At 39.7% G+C, this 21,794-nt stretch overlaps 1 protein-coding gene across 1 annotated transcript in view; it reads left to right on the top strand.

Moving 5' to 3' along the window:
- The window catches only part of LOC139962454 (uncharacterized), a 42,459-nt gene extending 26,385 nt beyond the window's left edge, over positions 1–16,074 (top strand). Inside the window, exons 5-10 of the mRNA XM_071962418.1 lie at positions 4,274–4,407; positions 7,319–7,512; positions 9,876–10,050; positions 10,888–11,532; positions 12,165–12,525; positions 13,409–16,074. Of these exons, the coding sequence (XP_071818519.1) occupies positions 4,274–4,407; positions 7,319–7,512; positions 9,876–10,050; positions 10,888–11,532; positions 12,165–12,525; positions 13,409–15,189 (3,290 nt within the window). The 3' untranslated portion in view covers positions 15,190–16,074. The remainder of the gene's footprint in view (positions 1–4,273; positions 4,408–7,318; positions 7,513–9,875; positions 10,051–10,887; positions 11,533–12,164; positions 12,526–13,408) is intronic.
- The last annotated feature ends 5,720 nt before the right edge of the window (positions 16,075–21,794 follow it).

Below are 21,794 nucleotides of genomic sequence, written 5' to 3'. Positions count from 1 at the left end.
ACCCATCTTAATATAATATGTTGTATAAAACAAATAATGAATGGTTTCCATTCGTGCAATAGTGCAAATATTTCATTCGTTGAAAGATGTAATTTGTTCCATTCAACTCGGCTGCGCCTCGTTGAATGGAACATTCCATCTTTCAACTCATGAAATATTTGCACTATTGCACTCATAACCATTCATTATTTGTATAATAATTTGTATGCATACTCGACCATTAGAGGCCGCATGTCAGGCTCACGAAATATTAATTGTTGAGACCATATTTTTTTTTATAAAAACAATGCATAAACTTAGAAAGTTAGCTAACGAACCAAAGTTCAGTAGACATTGAACTGCCAAGTATTGCTGACGAAGGTCCCAGGGGGGGGGGGTATTCTTTATTTGTCAATTAAGGTTCACAATTGATTTCGAGTAGATTAGCATCATGATATATGGCGACCTTATACTGTTTTCGAACGCTCTGTCCACCGGCCATAGAGCACGCTGCGCCAAGAAAGACGCCACCCAACCAAACGTAGGCCTATATGAATATATACAAGAACCAGAAAGAAATTGGTACAGCTCAAAGGTCATTTGAAGTCAATAGAGGTCAAAGTATGTAAAACATGTTAACACAGCAACTCCGAAAAGGTACATCTTGCTTATAGTTCATAGTTGGTATGTAGATCCTTCTTGTTGAGAACAAGCATCTTATTACAATTGGTGGAGCATGTCATTTGAGGTAAGGTCATTTGAGGTAACACCTTGTAAACCTAATAACTGTCAAAAGAAAACTTTCTAGAACTTTGTACTTGATAGGTAAGTCCGCATTTGTGCAAGAACCTTGCTTATCCCATGAATGCAGTATAATGGGCAACGATTAGAAATCTTGTTTTCAGTTTTACTGTTTAATGTTCTTCTGGAAAATATGGCAAGGAATGACTTCTGATTTACGGCGCCTGCATTCTTCAATGTGAAAATGAAGCTGTACTAATTAGGGATAGGTGATTAAACACACTTTGTTATGGATTTGTTATGAAACAGATAACGGGATACAGTAGTTTAAATTGCAAGGACGATATATTTTATGTAAACTGTAGCAAGAGATAGACGGTAATAATTGACGCACTTCTTTTGTCCTAATTTTGTGATGCAAGAAAGTTTTCGTGGAAACTTTCTTACTAAGCAAAAGCGATCCTGATTAGCCTACCCTTTGAATTTTCGAAATATTTTGTCATATTTGAATTTTAACTTGACTATAATAAAATAACATATAATAAAGAGGTCATACCAAGCGAGACACACGACGTTTCTTTTATTACTGATTGTTCTTTATACTCGCTATTTTTTTTTAGCAGAGTCTTTGAAATGGTTATTGTTTATGCCTATAATGCGCCTTTTCAGCGATTTCAGAATTGTGAAATACGTCTACGAAACTTACTACACTAAACATGAACAGGTTTTGTAATTTTCTACTTTTAAGTGCGGTTGAATTGCTCGAATGACTTTATAAGACAGCCCCGTCTGTCCGTGTTAATCCTATGGGGCAGCATATACAGTGCGCACTACATATACCGGCAAAGGCTATACTATAGCCTATACCCTTACAGACTACAAAAAGCAATGAACAAATGCTCTATGCAAAAACCGGTACATCAAAAAAGAGTGCCTGAAATAGCGGCAACACATGAAAGGTAGTATAGGCGGGGCGTTAACGTTACGCGTAGTAACAGAATTAGAAGAGAAAACACTGTAAATACACTTATTTTTTACTTATTAATAACACTGCGTAGTACACATATAAATATAGACCTGTGGAACCGGAGTTAATTGCTTGAACACGTTGTTTCCAAAGGTGTAAACTGTTTGTTATACATTGGATTTCATTGTCCAAATCTTTACCACTCTGCAAAGAACGGTATATTTATTATTTGTGGAATTGCAAGGATAATAAGAAAAACTTCCATTCTATTGTAAACAGTGTTGTATACCTCACGCTGGTTAGTTCCTTCATTGTAACAAATAGCACTGTAGCCGTGTATTGCATTGTGTTGCAAGAAATGTGTAAAACAGGTATAGAAAGGAAGTCAGTTTTTTTTAACGAAATATTTCCAGATGTTCTGGATACCGAACAACTTGTGTACAAAACACCGCTAAGTACACCTTCAGGATGCGTTGATCTTCTCATACTTGGTGTGTGGATGCATCACATTGAGTACAAGACCAGCTATTTCTGGTTTACAAGCAGAAGTTTAGTGCAATGAACTCATCGAAATCTCAATGCGTTTGTATTCTGGTTTGTTCCCTTTGCGGTATACGCACGTAATCACGTTAACCAGGCATTCTAGATTTACTACACAAATGAATTCCTGGTCGATCATCTTCCCTCTCTGGTGTCGTGTGAAAGGGCATTCTTTGGTATTGTGAATCTGTCTGCGCAACCAATCACTTCGACACCTGGGTGCATAGGGTCACCCTGTAAAAGGTGGAAAAGTGAAATCGGATGCAACGCATTGAAAGGTTTTATTTCACATTTGAAGGATTTAACTCCCATGAGAAGACATATTTCCTCTTCTGTCGCTCGACGGAGAAAATAATCTTATTTATCTGAAACCTGTGTAATGGATGGTGGTATAAAGATGGGGTTGGTACAAAATTGTTCTGCCAGACGGACTGCAGTGAAATTTTGTGCAGATTCCTGTGGTGTACAGTGTGGAATGTTCCCCTGAATATCGTATGGGAAGGATTTTTTATACAAATTTTATGTTAAAGCTCCGCGGTGAGATTCTACACTATACTGCATGACTACACCCACCCCCCCTCTGCGCAACCCACCCCAATCCCACCATATACCTCGTTTGCAGAAAACTAAATTTATACTAAACTGTTTTGTAATTCCACTTGTTCCAGTACCTCACGTCACGTAATGTACCGTGGAAGGTTTACACTAGCTTTGAATATCCCCGGATAGAGAGGGAGATGGGGGGGGGGGGAGGGGGATTAGGGGGAGAGGTCTATTGTTTCTTCTCCATCGTTTGTTCCCCAATACCGTTACATTGTATCGTAGGTATTTACTAAGGAAGGCAAGAACGGGCGTTACTTTACAGTATATACAGCTCAGCAAGCTCCCGTGGAAAGAAGTTAGCATGCAGGAACTCGATGAGCGAATGCAACATTGTCGCAAATAGCTATACAGAAAGACATATGCTCGTTAAAGTAAATTGTTTTTGAAGCACGGACTTCATCTGTACGTGTGCCATATATCAACTTAGTCGTATAGTTTTACACTACAGGGTACTAAATAGGCCTTCCAACCTGAAAGTTGTAACCACCTATCAAACATTCCGAGAAGACACCGATTTTATTACCTGAAAAACATGTTTTGTCATTCAAAGGTTGTCGCTGTTGGTAATTTGAACCATGTACTGATAAATCAAATCGATGTTGTTATACCAAAGCCTATAAGCTGTGTGTTCTCGATGTAACATTTAAAATGCATGCATGCATCCACCCAACATCACTGCATGGAAAGATGGATATGCTGGCCATCCCGAGTGATGCCTCTGACTTCATTATTATAGAAATGAGAAATCGACCTATTAATGGGGGTTGATGCAAATCCCCTCCCCTCCCACCCTCCGCTTCCCCTTCCCCTTCCCCTCCCCACCCTCAACCCCACCCTTAACTCCACCCAGTGAAGGTCGAACAAGTCTTCTGACCTCTGCTTCACTACAAATACTTGACATTTCCGTAAACAAAAATTGCATCGTGCATGGTAACATACCTAACATGATGTTTTTCTCCTAAACATATTGGTCACTTTTCATTAGGTATGAGATCGAGCCATTGTTCCTCATGTGTCAATTAAATCTGAGTGCTGTAAGCGATACATGAAATATGCTTGAATAATGCATTGGTGTGGTACTTTTATTCGTAGACAATCCAGTACTAAACTTCCATTGTAATAAAAGTTCGTTAAACTGGTTAGTCAAGTTTCATTTTGCTGCTATCTTAACATAAGCTTCAGATATTTTTACCCCAGAATTTCAGACATTTGAAATTCTAGTTCAGGTATCTGAAATTCAAGTTCAGATATATTTTTTAAGTTCTGAAATAAGCAAAAATGTTGCAGATTACATGAAAGTCTGGATTTAATGTGAAAACGACTTTCCATACTCCCGTACCTACATTTTTGTATTTTGTATATTTGTATACTTGCATACTTACATATTTGCATATGTATATTTGTATATCGCCTTAACATTGCCTCTTCTTCATGTATTTGCAGGGAGTCCAACAAACCTTTTTGACGTCGTAATGGGTGATGACGTGGCCGTATTACAAGGGTGTGGGCTCGGCGGTGGATCTCTCATAAACGCTAACGTGGGATTGGATACAGACCCACGAGTCTATCAAGATGAGGTAAAGTAGTTTACGGTCGTGGGGGAGGAACTGGTTTTTACGAGAAATACTGTGAAAAACTCGATCATTGCGGTTTTCACAAGCAATCCAAGAGCTTCGATACAGGTTTGAGATTCGAAGAAGGGATAGTGAGGGGGGGGGGATGGGCAGAAGGGGGTAACACCAATGTTCAATGGTGAAGAAAGTACAGCCTTGAATTTTGCTTCTTTTGTCCTAACGACATTGCGGTCTCACAATGCAGTGGGCTCGGCGGTGAGGTTTCTCATGAACGCCACTGTGGATTTGAATGCATGCTGACCCACGGGGTTCGAAACTGTGATCGAGAGGTTCGATGGTTTTCTAGAAATAAGTTAAAAACACTCGAACCTTTCTGTCTCAATAACCAAGTAATGCAGAGACTTCGATGGAAGCGTTTATATTTAGAGAGGGAAGGCAGGGATGGGATTTTGAGGGGGGGGGAGGGGTGTTTAGGAGTCAGACCAGTGTTCAACCTGGTGTAGAATATTACACCGATGTCACGGTGACAGCTACTTGATGAGAATTTGGAGATTAATTTAACCCGATGCAAACAATCAGCATAACGACATCGCTGCACTCAGTGTGTATTATCTATGTCAAAGCAAACATAACAGTTCAATTATAGGACAGCCGATGTCCTGTGTGTCGGTATATAATGTTTATGTATGGAAGTACCAGGGAACCTCTGTATCATTTTAACAATGAAAGAGCAGCCTTCGAAAATAAATATATTGTGAGTTTTGAGTTAAGCGTTTCAAAATGCTAAACCTCATCCGTTTAAAATAAGCAAATACAGGAAATCTATTTAGCGCCCACCTCGCTGAAGGTAACGAGTTTCACATCCAACTTTACACGACCCAGGTTACTAGATTATTCTATGCAAATCCCAATTAGTATTTGACAAGAAAATGTCAAAAAAACAACTGCTGCAATATTTCCAAGGAAACAGGAACAGCAGAACTGTGAGACCTAGATTTTTTTGTTTGTGTTTCCTTTGTAATAACTTCGGGAAACTGATTATGTTGGTTATTTTGCCCCCAATTACACGCCATACATGGAAACCCGGTTCCACAGCCATTGATTGGTCTTTCGACTACATCGAGAACGTGTAAAGGTTTTGGGTGCTTATGATTAACACCTTTGATATGTATTGTCAAGCCCTTTCATATATTAACAATAACGTTCATCACTGAGCCAGTATTTAAACTCATTCGTGTTAGGAGAACAGTATAATGAGTGTAGTTTGGAACAGAGACCTTTCGCGGGCCTACTAATTGAATCGGCAACAATTCTGGATTACACAAACAAACACTTAGCGAAATCGGGTTGATCCGTCGTATTTCAGCCAGACAGAATATTGTGCCAGAGTGATGGATAACTCGAAGATTAATATCCACAGACTGACAAACTGTCAAATGATTACTTAAAACTGGACTATGTTGTAGTTTTTTTATGCTTTTGTGACCATTTTTAGCACATGTCTAACTCAGACTCAAGTGACCTCAGTGACTCCAGTCTATGGCTCGACTCGACTCAACGGTTAGGAAAGTTACAGGTATAACGACTGGACTCGACCTTCAAATGAATTGACTCGCTACAAGCATGTGGCGTGGTTGGACCGTTACTGACAGTGAACCTGGGAACTCCATCTATAGGGAGCTCAACCAATTAATTGCGTGGATGAACGTGTACTTCCGTACAATCCATATCAAGTGCCAACACGGTGATTATTTGGTCCTGAAAAAAACATTTTTTTGTCTGCCGAGTTAGATACAATTTTTGTTTCGTCGCCATGCAGCTGTTTATATAACAAACGACTGTTTTTATGCTTTAAGATCAAGGTTTCTTCTTTCCTACGTTTCACTTCCATCCAGGTTCTGTGTCTTATCAGTGGCGGATTCCAGGATTTCTCGTAATAGGCGGGTGTGGTGGGAGATACATTACTTTCATTACAACCTAAACACAGTAAATACTATATAGTACTTCGTGCGAAAAGTTCAGTATGAATTGTTTTCCGAAAGGGATTAAGGGCGGTATTGAAGAACTTAGCATGCATAAATTCCGGAGGTGTGACCTGATTAATTCACATTGGCTTCGGCTTTGAGTACAACGTTTCTGTATGCTGCCCGTGTTGGACACCGTAAATAGTAGTTCTCGACTTTGCGATCCGCGTAATAGTCATTGACGACTTTGCAATCCGCAGTTCCTCTCCTAATATTGCAAGGTCGGTATAAAAGTGACTCCATGGTTTCCTTTTCAGGAAACCGAAAAGGAAAGGATGCATGCGCACAGAGCGTGATAAATATATCTGCTGGTTATGATCCAACTTAAGTTATTAGTTAATGTAAGTGCCACAAAAGGCAGAAGATGGGTGGGTTTGGGGGATGGTGTGGGATGGGTGGGTGGAGTGAGGTGGGGGCTCTATCTGAATCCGTGTCTGCTTTATATAAAGACGCCTTACATGTAATGCTCTGTACATTACGTGTGTTAAGTTGTTAGTCAGTTAGCATGGTAACTCCCATGCCCATCTCTGGACTTTGTCTGAAAGACATGAACAAAGAAGACATTCACAAAATATACATACCACATATAGTTTGACACTTTGTGACTCTAATGTCTCTAATATTAAGCAGTTGTGACTTAAATAGTGTCATTTAATATTATAACTACATATTGTGAGTCTATGGTTCTTTATGATTGTTATATTCGGCGTATATTGTGGCTCTGTATTTGACTACATATATATGGCCACTCTATACGGGACTCTATATTTGACTCTTCATTGTGACTCTGCACTATGATTCTATTTTGTGACTCTATAATGTGACTCTATTGTGACTCTAACATTATTATTATTAATATTATTTCGAAATATCTTTCCGCATCTTTTCAGGTATGGCCACAGGAAATACGCGATGACGTGGATAACCTCAATGGTGTGTACCGAGATCGGGTGTATAATATGTTGAAACCGACAGTCTACCCAGAAGATGCGCCAACTTTACATAAAATGGAAGCCATGAAAACAGCGGCAAAACACATCGCTAAAGATATCGAAGACATAGAAGTTGATGATATCTTTAAAAGGTAACATTAATTAAAGTTGATGCATAGTTTAAAAGTTCCTGAGCTTATAACATGCAGGACAGGTTGACATGGTCAAATAACATGATGTTAATACAACTTCTACACTATACAATACAACAATGGTGTATGCAGTCTACCGTTCGCATAGTTACACCATGCATGGACTCATTGTTTTCATGGTTATTACACGGGAAACGAGTTGGAATGATTGATGCACACGTGTATACACTGCTTCTATCGTTGCTGAACAAAAATGCTTAACTGCATATAAATTATGAGTTTGGTCGAATTCGGTGAAAGTTATAATGGATGCATAAAAATAAAAATAATAAACTGAAGTTGACCGGGGCATTACTTTGAAGCGTGGGTATACGAATGATGGACCGCGGAGGATTTATTGCAAAGTTGTTGATTGTTTTTTTTTCTTAACCATTGTTTTTTTACCGATATTTTTTTAAACCTGGAATATGACAACATTTTGGAAGGATTAAACCAATTTATGGTCTAGTAATAGTGCTTTTATGATGGATTTATTGGTGTTTTTTTTTTTACATATATTTGTCTTTAAACCCACAGGTTACCTTTAAATTCATATTCCTAACTCCATGTTTACGTATAGGAAATAGTTTAACTACTTCCTAAAACATGTCTCCGTTAAAATTGTTTTACGAATCTCACGGATTTCCCATCAATTCCAAAACTGACTGTAAAAGTAAATCAGGTTGAAAGAGTGAACCTCTCTGTTTATATTACTTTTGAAAACGCCAACATGTTGTATGGTCAGACGATACTGTTTTCTTCAACCCATTTCAGTACGTCGTGTGTTGAACATAATGCGTTTACTGATATCAGCGGAGGCGGGGCGTGACGAGGGAATACGGGTAGTGGCAAGGCATATGTAGTGTGAGCCGATTATGTTCGGTGGTTTCATTCTTAAATGACATGTTTCATGTTTAGCTGCTCAGCTCCCTTCATTCTCCCTACCACCCACCGCCCCCATCCCTAATCCCTTGATGACAGCATGTGGGTCCGCCACTACAGGAATATATATACGATGTTGATGGCGTGTGTCTATGTGCGTGTGTATGTGACGCTGGTTGTGAACACGATGTCTCAAGATGGAGACACTAAATGCCTCATATTTCGTTCAGGAACCCTAATGTTTTAGTAGAGTTCAAAGGTCATTTGGGGTCACCAGAGTTCAAAATGTGAAAATCTTGTAAACATTGTATCTCAAAAAGAAAAACATTGTTTAGTCTCATCGTTGATGTGTGGGTGCCCCATATTAAGGAGAAGATACCTAGTTTGTGGTGGAGGCCATTTGAGGTCACCAGAAGCTAAAAGGTGAACACCTTGTTAACACGATCAAGCATGATTTAAGCACGATTAAGCATGAATACGCAGGTTTGGATCTTATATCAGGTGCTGTGGCCGAGTGGATAAAGGCGGTGGCATTTGAAGCAATGAGGCTTAGCAATCGGGAGGTTCGGGGTTCGATTCCCGGCCGGGTCATAGTAAGGTGGGTTTTTCATCCAAGAGCAATCTACGGTTTTCCCATCTGAAATGACTTTCTAAAATAAGATTCAAAATTTGAGTTAAAATGTTGAATTGGAAGCCACCCGACGTGTAAGTTGTAATCCATAAGCCCTTGCGGGTTTCTCCCACATTTGTGGTCTCTTAAGCGTCGTAAAAATAACTGCTGATTATTATTATTATTATTATTATTATATCTGGCAAAAAGGGAATGCAAGAAGCTGATTTATGACCATGTTAACATGACATCAATCCGTTTGATCCTCAATTATTAATAAAGACCTGTGATGAGTACAACAACCATATTGAAAGTGGTGGAGATCAGATTCATGGTTAACAAAAATATTAGTCAATGCCCCATGGATCTTGAACATGCTATAATTGTAAAAACAGTAACTCTACGATGAAATCGTGTCAATTTGAAACCAATGTAATTAAATAATGTTACCTATGGGCAAGAAATCACAAAGCCAATTTCTCCGAAAACTTTGGAGAGGTCAGAAACCCTGGAAACGTCGTTATTTAAAGAAAATGTAAATGATATTTAATATGCCCAATATTGAAGGGAAATTTATGGCATCTATTCTGGTGGTCGCGACATGACCATCGGTATCTTTGATCATCTTGATTTAAGTTTCGATGGATATTGATGATATAAAGTTTTTCATACTTGTAATGACAAGGAGTAAAAACCTAATATAATAACACATTTGTAGAGTCAATAACTATGAACGCATTTAACTCGTGTCCAAGTTAACTAGATTAAACCCGTCTTAGCATATGTATGATAGCTGGTCACTTTTATCATGTTCATATAATTTCTGTTACAGGACTCCTCTTTACGTCAATTTTGTCTCCAAGAGAAAAAATCACGTGGGTATTCCACAGCCAGCCTGCATCGGATGCGGAAATTGCTGCGGAGGATGCAACACCGGAGCGAAGAACACACTCAACATGAACTACCTGCCTGATGCAAAGTCCCACAATGCCGAAATTTACACACAGGTGAGTGTGCATCGGTATAGAAACTCAGTACAGTTTGGTGGGCATCAACCCTTGAGGTAGCATACTCCATATAAGTTGCCCCATTGACTGACACACTTAATCGTCAAAGTAATATGATCTCTAAACGTTCTTGAATATTTTCCGTATCATGACCATCAAGGTTTCTTGCTATGAGAGCCCGAATTTTCCGTTACTTGTATTCAAACCTCTTTAGGCAATAGTAAACAATTTTCGTACGCTGCTCTTGGAAGGCCTAAAATGGTATCACATTTTCGCACCACATATACTTCCTTTTAAGAACTGTGATATCCAAGCCATAATCCTGTTTGATACCATAATTTCGTCACTGTTCAGATATGTCTCTGTATTGAGTATGCCATCTTAACTGAGATCATGTGCAGGGATTCGAAGAGGTTCGTGATGCTTGACGCGATCATGATCGCATACATACAGTCCCAAATGAAAGAGGAATGAGGATGAGAGTGGATCAAATTATTTTGTTTTGGTTCCTTGCTGGAAGCAAAGGAACCTGTAACTTCTAGCAATTTGTAGCGTGCTTAAAGTTGAGGCTGCTACTGATGACCTTTAAGGATAAGTTGTAACTCCGTCCAAGCCAGCTTCCAATACAGCAAGGCAACACGTATCATATCGTCAGTTGCGCAACTACCTGACATCTCACCTGTTTGCTTCAAGTTCACTTTAGGAAGTGGTTACTTCGGATAACAGTATCTCAAAAAAGAAGAGAAAAATTACATGTAGGAACTGAATGCAAATTCCATGAGAATGTTGAGATTATAAGACAAACATAATGTTGACTACTTTAAATCATGTCCACAGGTTGAGGTGAAGTACATAATGCGAGACGACACTCAAGACGCCTGGATAGTCCACTACGTTCCTCACATACAACAGGCTTTTAAGACCAGGGATCTCATTGTCCGCGCTAACAAAATCATTCTTGCCGCCGGAGCCCTAGGTTCAACAAATATTCTCATGCAGTCTAGAGATTATGGAGGTTTACACCTCTCAAGGAAACTTGGAGAAAATTTCACGACAAATGGCGATACACTGAACATAAGTTACAATGGCGAAAAGAAGATCCGCCCAGCTGGCGTGGAACTGAAGAATCTGAAAGAGGGTAAAGCTCCCGGCCCCGCTATTGTTAGTGTCATCGATATGAGGGGACTACCGAAGGAACACTTCGAAGAGGGTCTGGTCCTGGAGGATGGTACTCCTCCGAGCAGTGCAGATGCACCATACAAATTCCTCGTGAGTTGGATAGAAAAGGGAGAAGATACGACACCGGGGGAAAACGACTGGCGGGAGAAGGTTAGGCATTGGAGCGGCAAAGGATGGAAGAACACCCTCTGTTTTTTGTCGATGAGTCATGACAAGTCCGATGGTACATTGGTACTGGATGATAAAAGCGGACGTGTAATGGTAGAATATAAAAACGTCGGTCACGAAGGAAACTTCGAAAAGGTTCGTAGATAATCGTATTGAATGTATATTTGATACAATGGGTTTAGGATCCATTGCACAAAAAGCCGTTTAGCAACGCATTTTATCACCAGATTAGAGGTGCATCCACGGAGGAGACGGTGGTGGGTGGGGTCGGGGATGGGGTTTGTTCGGCAATTTTGTTGACACTAAAATAGTTGCCGCCTACATAATCTGCTGAATACGAGGTACAAAGTGGTAAAAAGTCCCATGCTTCGCACGTTTCTGACTTTTTATCGATGTTGGTTATGTATCGATCTCCCTCTCTCTCTCTCGCTCTTACGATTTTTAAAACAATTGATTGTCATTAACATTGAGGCCTTCATTAATGAGATGCTGATATCACCGTGAAGTTGGCCTCAAAGGAGCTTTCCAGACCTTAAACATGGTTTAAAGGCGGGATATCTCCAAAATCGGAATAGCTGTAGAAACATCACTAGCTATCATTGTTTTTGCCCTTTCTAAATCATGACTTAAAAAGGATTAAAATCTGCCTAAAGACACCCTTGAATATCGTAACCCATCTTCCTTTGCTCTAACTTCGAATTTTGTGGTTGTTTTTTCTTATATCAAGAAAATGAAGAATAGTAGATTTATTTATTCACTTTCATCAGGTGCGCAAGGCTGCTCGTATGGCTACCCATGGACTCAAGGGTTTCTTCATACCAAACCCTTACTGGCACGGGCTGGTGTCGAGGATACGCGACAAAAAAGGAATAGTAACAGTTCATCCTCTTGGAGGTTGTGGCATGGCCGATTCTGGGAAGAATGGAGTAGTTAACCACGCTGGACAGGTGTTCAAGGGAGATACTGACGAACTGCTCCCAAATCTATATGTTGTAGATGGCGCTATAGTACCTCGAAGCCTTGGCGTTAATCCAACGATGACCATATCAGTATTAGCCGAAAGATGCTTGAGTAAAATGGCGGAAGAAAGTGGATGGAATATCGACTACAGAACATTCAAAAAGATAGGTAAGAAATAGACCCAATTCATCAAATTCCTCTTTTTGTCATTTAAACTTACTTTTGTCCTTGTCTTCGGCCTCATGGTTGAAGTCCTTGCTGAAGGCATAATTTATTTTATAGGACAATGATGGCGCCGTGGGTGTGTCTGTATGTCATAGTGCTTGCAACCACGATAACTAACTCAGGCTTGATACGTGGATCCACCTTAGTGAGCACAAGAATTAAAGTGTTCTTGAGCAGATAGAAGATCATTCCATGGCAACAGAGGGCAAGGCCTTTGAAAAGAAAATTCCAGGAGCAAAGTTTGGAGGAATTTCAAACGTTGTCCGTTGGCTTCATCCACCGCACTGCGTAAAAGAACAGTGCAGAAATCACAGGTTATTTCTGTCTGAAACTTCTAAATATCGTAACTCCAAAAGTAAAGGTTAAACAAACTTCATAGTGGATTATTGGATCCACTTTATTGAATACAACCCGATCGTTGGTGTGCAGGTTAACAGTCGTTTGATGTAGTTGAGGTCAATAGATGCCAACGTCTAAAACCATGGAAATATAAAAAAATGAAGCTTTCATGAACGGCATAGGTTGTACGTAGATTCACCTCAGTACAAGTCAGTTCAAGAACAATATTGCTTAATGTGATGTAACTGATGTTCGAAATTCATTTGAGGTCAACAGAGGTCAAAGCATGAAAACCCAAATCCAAGGACGCAAAGAATGTTGTTACTGGAATGAACATATGTAGTTTATATAATAACGGAAAGCCAATAGTGTTTTGTACCACTTATTTTATGCCTTATGTGTGGTATGTGTTCGAAAGACCTATATAGATATTCATAAGGTTTTGATCGACTATGTAAACGAAAAATTTCTCTCTTGGTTTTCCCAGATCCCACTAGTGTGATGGTGAAACCCGGAATTCGCTTCACAGAACGCATGCATGGCAACCTTGACTTCGAAAAGGAAAGTTTTCCATGTGAATTCCTTCTCACTGTCGAAACAAACAACGTGAAAAGATTTCTGGAGGACACGCGGCATGTCGCGAAGATCTACGGAACTGTGACTTGCAAAGGATTGTCACGGTCTCATCTAACTATTTCCAACGGCCACTTCCAACTTTTTGCCGAGAGTGAGAACCACGTAAATACAAGAGAGATGATATATCGAATGGTACTTTCGAGTTCAGAGGGCAAGTTGTTCTACTTCGACGGGGTCAAAAGCGTGCACAAAGATTCAGCTTTCGAGCTTGGTGTTGGCGACACGACGACATTGGCTATTCATATTCATGAAGGTGACGAACCTTCCGGTAAAGTCATCGCCAAAGGAAAATTGGAAATAAAGCTCAGTGATTTCCGGAAACAACTGAAAACGATGGAAGTCTTCAATACCAGATCTAAGCTAGAACGGATCAAATGGAACGCCAAATTCGGCAAGTTTTTTGCTGGCGTGTTATGGGATGTCTATGGGCCACTAGCGACCGCGAAGAACATCTTCAACCCCGATGCACCTCCAAGAGAAAAGAGACAACTACAGCTCGGTGACGCCCAGCCTGAGGTTACACAACTCTTAACTCATGATGAATATGAGTTGCTCTTGACAAGATACCAAGGAGGAACAAAAGGACCTCTTCTTCTTGTCCATGGCACTGGCGTTTCTTCTTCCATTTACGCCCTTGACACAATCGACAAAAACTTCATCGAGTTCCTCGTCGAGCAACAGTATGACGTATGGAACCTTGATTGGCGAGCTTCCGTTATCTTACCTGGATGTCGACAGCAGTGGACGTGCGACGAAGTTGGACAGTACGACTATCCTCTGGCTGTCGACTATGTCTTAAAGAAGACAGGTAAACCAGACCTTCAGGTTTTTGTCCATTGTGCTGGAGGCATCACCTTCTTCACGAGTCTTCTACAGGGACAGCTGCAAGGTAAAGTACGGAGCATAATCTGTTCTCAAACAGGTCCCTGTCTTGTCGCTGGTAAGTTCAACTCGTTCAAGTCTGCCGTAAAACTTCCCAGCTTTCTCCACGGTGTTGGTGTGGATGGAATGGCTGCGTTTTCGGATAACTCAGATGACTGGATCAAAAAGGTGACGATTCCATTCTTTGAAGGCGTCGCCAATGTAACAACAGCCTTCAAGGAACACTGTGATAACCCAGTTTGCCACCGGATTACCTTCATTTATCACCTGTTGTGGAACCATAAAAATCTTAATGCCTTAACGCATGATACACTACACGAGTCGTTCGGCTATTGCAGTTCCACTGTTTTCAGACATTTTGCTAAAAGTGTCAATAAGGGTCACTTGGTTACGTTTAAAGGCGAAGACAAGTACATGCCGGGAGCAAACGCCAAGGAACGTGTATTGGATCCCGAGTACAAGAAACAGATGACCTATCTTGACATTCCGACGATGTTCTGCAGCGGATCGGATAACAAATGCTGGGATCCAGAAACATCCAAGGCTTCCATGGAAGCTTGTCAGGAAGCTAATCCCAATCAGTATTACGAGAGATTGCTTATCCCAAACTATGCCCATCTTGACATATTTATGGGCAAGGATGCATTCACGGAAGTGTTCCCACGTTTCATGCCATTCCTAGACAAATACGCGTATACTGACATCGTAGGGGATATCCTCACACCGGTGCAAAACAGTACATTCTTTTGAAGTCGCGCATAGGATTTGCTATCAGCATGCCGTTTATGTCGGTGCGGGGAAATTGCATTCGCACGATGTTTAAAATGTTATATCGTGTAAGAAGTATTACGTCATTTACGGAGTGCGATGTCATGTGCGAATTACGTTTTCATGTATACGAAGAATGATGTTGTGTGGCATGTCAACACGTTCGAAGTGTGATATCATATTCGAAGTACGACGCACAGGAACTGTGATATCACGTATAGAAAATTTGATATAATTTTTCAAAGTGGTGTATCATGTTTAACTTAGTACTTACACAAAGGGCTGATTTCTAACATTCCAATAAACTGTGGCTCTATATACCCGGGCGTCACTTTTTCCATATTAGTCAAAGGAACATGTTTCATCCTGGTGTGCTTGTTGTTAATTATTTCATTATATGAGCCATTAAGGGGGGGGGGGGATCTGTTACATTTCAAAGCTACCGGTAATAGATGGCCTTGGCCAACCTGACTTTTCATGTTTAGTGCATCTTTGTTTAGCTTATCCTGATCATGCATGCGTGAAATTGTTCAATGATCATCGTTATTAGCTCACTGTAACCTTTAACCGAGATCATCCTCATGAGTCAGTGTAGGCGGAGTTTAATGTAGGTGCTTCACAGTTCACTATGATTGACTAATCAACACTTAGGTTTCGTATAAGTGGACTAGTGTATTTACCTGTCCTATTTTGTTTACATTTTGTGATGTTTTGTATCATATTTGAGCATTTAAACAAGGTAAAATGTTTCCTTTTAACCAACTTAAGGTGGTAAAATATAATTTGTAGGTGCATGCAGAATGGCAGAATTTCACAGAGCTTGCCTTATTTGTATTAATATTTTATTTAAAAAAAAGATACTATATATATGTTTAGTTTTATATACTTTTATGCATTTGCTTATCCAAAACTTATTTTATATTGAAGGGAAAAACAGAGAAAACAAACGAAAGAACAGAAAGAGGAAAAGACAAAAGAAATATAAATACTTAACTTTTAATGTATTTAAAATTTTAAATGAGAACGAAATTAATGGAATGATTTTACAATTTTTTTCTAAGATAGATACCTTACATGCTTGCTATTTATATGTGTAGTTTAATATACTTTTGTGCACCTGTTTCTCCAATGTGAAAATGACTAATTTCATATTGAAGGGGAAAAACAAAGAAAACAAATGAAAACAAAAGAGGAAAAGACAAAAGAAAAGAATAACTTAGCTTTAAATGTAAGTACTTAAAATTTTTAATGAGAACGAAATTAACTGATTGATTTTACCTTTTCTAAGATAGATAACTTACTTATACATAGATAATATTTCAACAAATTTTTCATGAAATCCCTTCCATGATATTTCGTGCTTTTACACGAGAAGCAGGTATACTGTGGCTTCCTAACTGTGCACAAATAAGGGGCCGCCACCATCTGCGGGTTGGATAACTCAGTAGGTAGTACAGTACTATAATTCAGTCTTCGGTTCGATCCTTCTTTTTAAGCCAGTAATTTCTTTGTGGTTCTGATTTCATTTAAAGGCATTGAAGACTCGCCCAAACCGCGTGCCGCGCTCTGCAAAAGTTAACTTTCCGATGCTTGCAAGTGAAGTTTACTGCTTGTCGCTACAAAATGCAGACAGTAATGAAACGTGATACCTTGTTATCTTTAGCTGGACCTGTCCATCGCTGTATCGTTTGTACACTGTGCTGTGGGTATTGACGGCAGCTGTATGTACTGACTGTACACTAGTGTCTAATTACCGAAGGTAGCTATCTGTGTGCGTATTTTCTGGGATCGATGATGGAGTCTAACACTTTTGTTGCACCTCATTCGAAACTAGGTCAGATTACCGGCATTAGACGTTTCTTTTTGCGCGAGTCTTCACACCCTTTGAAACCAATGTCAGTTTTGTTGATTTGACTATTTTATCAAATGTATGAGGGCAGGGCTCGTACCCAGGAATTTTGAGTTGGGTCGTGGACGGGCACCAACAATGCAAGGAGGGGCACATCACTACTCGTGTTCTGTATTTTAGTTTTGTATACACATGTATGATGGTGGAACAAATAGTAGAATCATTAACACTGAAACCGCGCTTTGTAAATTATAATCACTGCAATTAACGCTGTGTGAAATAGCTTCCCTGTCGAGTCCCCCTCCCCGGTCTCCATGTAAACTGATTATAACATATCGTTTCTTAAGGCAAACAATGACGAAAAAAATCTGAACTCGGCTTGTCGATAACCTAGGAATGTAAATCATGATAATAGAAACTTCATTTGATAAATTTGTGGTGACAAAAAGTCTGAAAGTAGTCTCTACTATATCGTTCGTCTACTTGGTGGTCCCCTCCCCACCCCCCTCCAATATTTTTAATTATAAAACTTGTTAAGATTTGTATACCAACTTTATAATGCTTATTGTTTATATTGTATCTAGCTGGAGATAAAAAGATATATTGTCAAGTTTGATGCATTTCTTAATCTTGCTACATATAACAATGGATGTATAACACATGCATGGATACGATATAACGCTTAGTTTGTTCTGTTGGAAATGTCTGTACAAATACATAGAAACATCTTTTATACTGCAAAAACAAAAATTGTCCCGCTTCCTATTTTAATCACTTTTCACGTTACTAAGCAATTTTCTTAACCGAGGGCGGTCTATAAGCTCTATATGGCATTGAAGACTCGCCCCAAACCGCGTGCCGCCCTGTGAAAAAGTTAACTTTTCGTTGCTTGCAAGTGAAGTTTTTTTCTTATCGCTACAAAATGTAGACAGTAATGAAACGTGATACCTTGTTATCTTTTATCTGGACCTGAGATCAGGGAGTTCCATAACAACTCCCTGCTAAGATGTCCATCGCTGCTATGTACACCGTGTTATGGGTATTGACCGTAGCTGCATGTAGTGACTGTACACTAGTGTCTAATTACCGACGGTAACAATCAGTGTGTGTATTTTCTGGGATCGATGGTGGTGTCCAACACTTCTGTTACACCTCAGTTGAAACTAGGTCAGATTACCAGCATGAGACGTTTCGCGAGTCTTCACACCCTTTAACAAAGGACTTCAATAAGCATGTTAACCGCGCAGTTTTTGCGTCGAACATATAGTAAGGAACATATAGTGCAGTCGAACATATAGTCGAACAAATAGTAAGGATAAAAATGTTTTAATTAGAAATGTTGAAGTTATTCTCTGATGCTTTTTGCATATAAATACTATGAAGACGGAGATTGTCTGGGCAACGAAATGTTGAAAATCGAATAAAATTCCTTACTTCCTGACTCACACGATACGCTTCATTTTGGAGAAAAAAAACTACGACGGTCTTATTAAAGTCTTAATTTATAGCAATCTTCATTTAATAAGTGTGCGATGGATAACTAAACGACCTTCTGAAAAGCTTCTTTTAATTAAAGAAGGATCTAGACTTATTAATAATGATGTAACCGCGAAATCTGGTGTTACTTGAGAATAGGAAAAATACGACCTAAAATGGCAGATTTATGTCATAGATTATCCTAAATCATGTAATAATTGAAGGTACTTACGGCTGCATGGACTGCCGGGAGCTTGCAATTGGCCGGTTGTAAATATACTCCAGCGGTCAGCAGAGTTTGAGGCCCACAACCCAGGATCTTCACTGTGGCTACATTCACCGATCGACTCACCACTCATAAATATCGATTCATAGGGTACATGAGACATATAGATTGGCCTATGTATGAGTGTTAAACATAAACTTCATTGATGTGATCTTATTCGGGCATCTCCAAAAGCAATATCAAATTTTCCGACGTCATGCAGAACCCCGCGATTCACCGGGACATTTTCGCAACCCATAGATTTGCAGACTGTCCCTTGAGCTACTCATCTGGTATTGTTCCGTGGACTCAGTTTTCTAGCCCATGCATGCACTACCTTGGACTTTTGGCTAAGATATCATGTGTAGTAGGCTATTTGTTCCCTTTCGAGGGGAATGATGATACACATCCGACGATGATCACACAGACAATCTCGATGCAAGGGGTCTGTGGTTGAGAGTGGATCAGTCGTTTGGTAGTTTGGTTGTCGTGCCCAGGTTCTTTCCTGGGTGACTTTTTCTTAAAAAGTACCTTGGCAGACTGTTCCTAGGTGTCGTACCACAATTAATCGTTCCATTGACTTGTCATATCCCTCCCACGTACCACATGATAGCTGATCGATCGATCTTGGTCTGTCATGGCACATGCAAATTTCCATATCATGACCGTTAAGATTTAGAGCTAGATGAGGAGCAAGTTATAAGCATACTGAACCCCAACCCGTCCGTCTGCTCGCTCGGAGTAATATCCACATTTAACAAAAAGTATTTCTAAAGTGGTTTATATCACCTTCAATCTATATTTTCACACCTTTTTACCTTGATTGATGCTCTTGTATATAAAGGCCGAAAATACAATGGTGCTAAATGATAATGTGCTAAAACAAACATTACATTCGGTTATTTTATGTCATTTTTACACGCACAGTATATACTCTACAGTAATTGTGGTATGGTTAGTATAGTATCGTTGTGTAAACCACTCCACCGAAAACTTGATACTTGAAACTCGACATTGATGAGAGACAAGCTCTCAGTGTAGAAAACAAGTTCTATAACAGCTCTGAATGGGACGATTGTTTGGACCAGGGAAGGAATCTTTTACACTATTCACATTTACTTAGGCGTAAGCACACGCTAGACAAGAGATTATCGTATCCATAGTAACGACGCACTTCTCACGTAAAGAATACGATACTATATAGTATCACTTGAAGCAATGTTGTACCGTAATATAAAAGGGTTGCTTTTGGATTGAATAACAAGCTTATATGTCTAGTCAGACTGCTGGAGTGACATATCAAGGCGAGTCAACTCGGTCGAATCCGAGTCAAGTCGTCGAGTCAGCTCAACCAGGGGGGTAGGAATCTTCCAAAAAGTGTGGGGGGGCACCATCAGAGGGGGACTTTCTCATTCCACAACCATGCACCACTCGTTATGCTATATACCGATACACACCGGCCATATCACGTAAATATATGATGTGTTAGTATGCTATCAATATTATTATTGTCCACGTGACTCTATCAACCTACATCTGTACTTCTGTCCATACATAATTTAGAACTTTCCAAAAAAAAAATCCTCCTGTGTTCATTACTTGAACAAAAGTCTTTAGCAACCTCGGTTAAATCCTTAGCATGTAGGGCCTACAGGCTAAACATAAATAATTAAAATAAAATATTAAAATTTACAAAGGCTTAAGATATCCAAAAGACAATTCTTCATCAAAGGGGCACATTTTATTTGCCAGTAGGGCACATTTGCTATTTTAGAAAAAAGTGGGAGGGGGAACACCCCAGTGCCCCCCCCCCCCCGGCGCTCGTTCGCCCCCCGGCTCCTACCCCCTGAGCTCAACTACCTGGTTCAAGTCGAAAATTCTGTAACATATTGTTTCAAAAGTTGCAAAATATTCTATTTGCATCCATGCATCCTCTATTTGATCAAAATTTCTCGGCATCCGCAGTATTAAAAGGGCAGTGGTTGAGCCCCTGCTCTCTAGGATAACAACATGTTTTAAATAGTGCAGGATTTTTTCAATTGCAATCACTCCTCTTCAAGGGCCCCTATCGATAGCTGAATACAGTACGTACAGCTGTTTCATTTTCATCATTCCTTTTGAATATATTAGCCACAGATTTGTATAGAGTCCTCATCGAGCGTAATTCTGTAAAGTGTTTGGCAACTTAATGTCGGTCAGTTGTTTGTAAAATCTTTCAACCTAACCCTTTGAGCAAGGTTATAATTTCGGATGAGCAATGCATGGCGGTGGCTTGTTTAAGTCTTTTCCTAAGGCTATCTAAAATTGCAAGTCTTTAATTAAAAAACACGCGCCATATTGATCTCCTTTTTAAGATTCATTGATAAAACTAGTTGCAGAATAAATAAATGAATAAATAGCTAACCGGATGAAGTCATTCCGGATCTGATGCATAAGTCACGAACAATTTAGCGGAAAGTTTTAGTGGCCTTCAAATGATGGCATATCTTATCTCTGAAAATATTAGCCTTTATAGCTTGATTTTAGACGCGGTATAAACATATCTACCTATTTAATGTGTCCTGGCTATTTTTTTATTATTCTATTCTAGAAAAGTTTGCCATGGACTGGAACTTTTTTCCAAACCGACTATAATTATAAATATAAAGTTTTAATGCTGCAGGTTTCGGACTTGGGATCGCGTTATAATTTGACTCTCCCAGATATTTCACTGATTACTTCATAATCCCCATGGCCCCGGGATGACCCTCAGTTATAGCGGCCTAGCATGAGACCGGAGGCCGGTCAGTTCAAGTTGGCGCAATCCACAAATGAACACCCACATATACAGAGCAATGGTTTTCAACTTTTCATGCGGGCAGGATGCTGTTATGGGTGGACATTCGCAAGCTATTGTTCATTGGTAGGCTCATGGCTATAGTACTCCACACACCCAACCCAATTTCCATCAAGCGCGGTGTGTCACCGGATCCCGGGTGTATAGACCGTTAAATTTGA

This window comes from Apostichopus japonicus, chromosome 21 (genome assembly GCF_037975245.1).
Source record: "Apostichopus japonicus isolate 1M-3 chromosome 21, ASM3797524v1, whole genome shotgun sequence".
NCBI lineage: Eukaryota > Metazoa > Echinodermata > Holothuroidea > Aspidochirotida > Stichopodidae > Apostichopus > Apostichopus japonicus.
The sequence above is the reverse complement of the archived record's forward strand: the minus strand, read 5'-3'. Positions and strand labels throughout refer to the sequence as shown.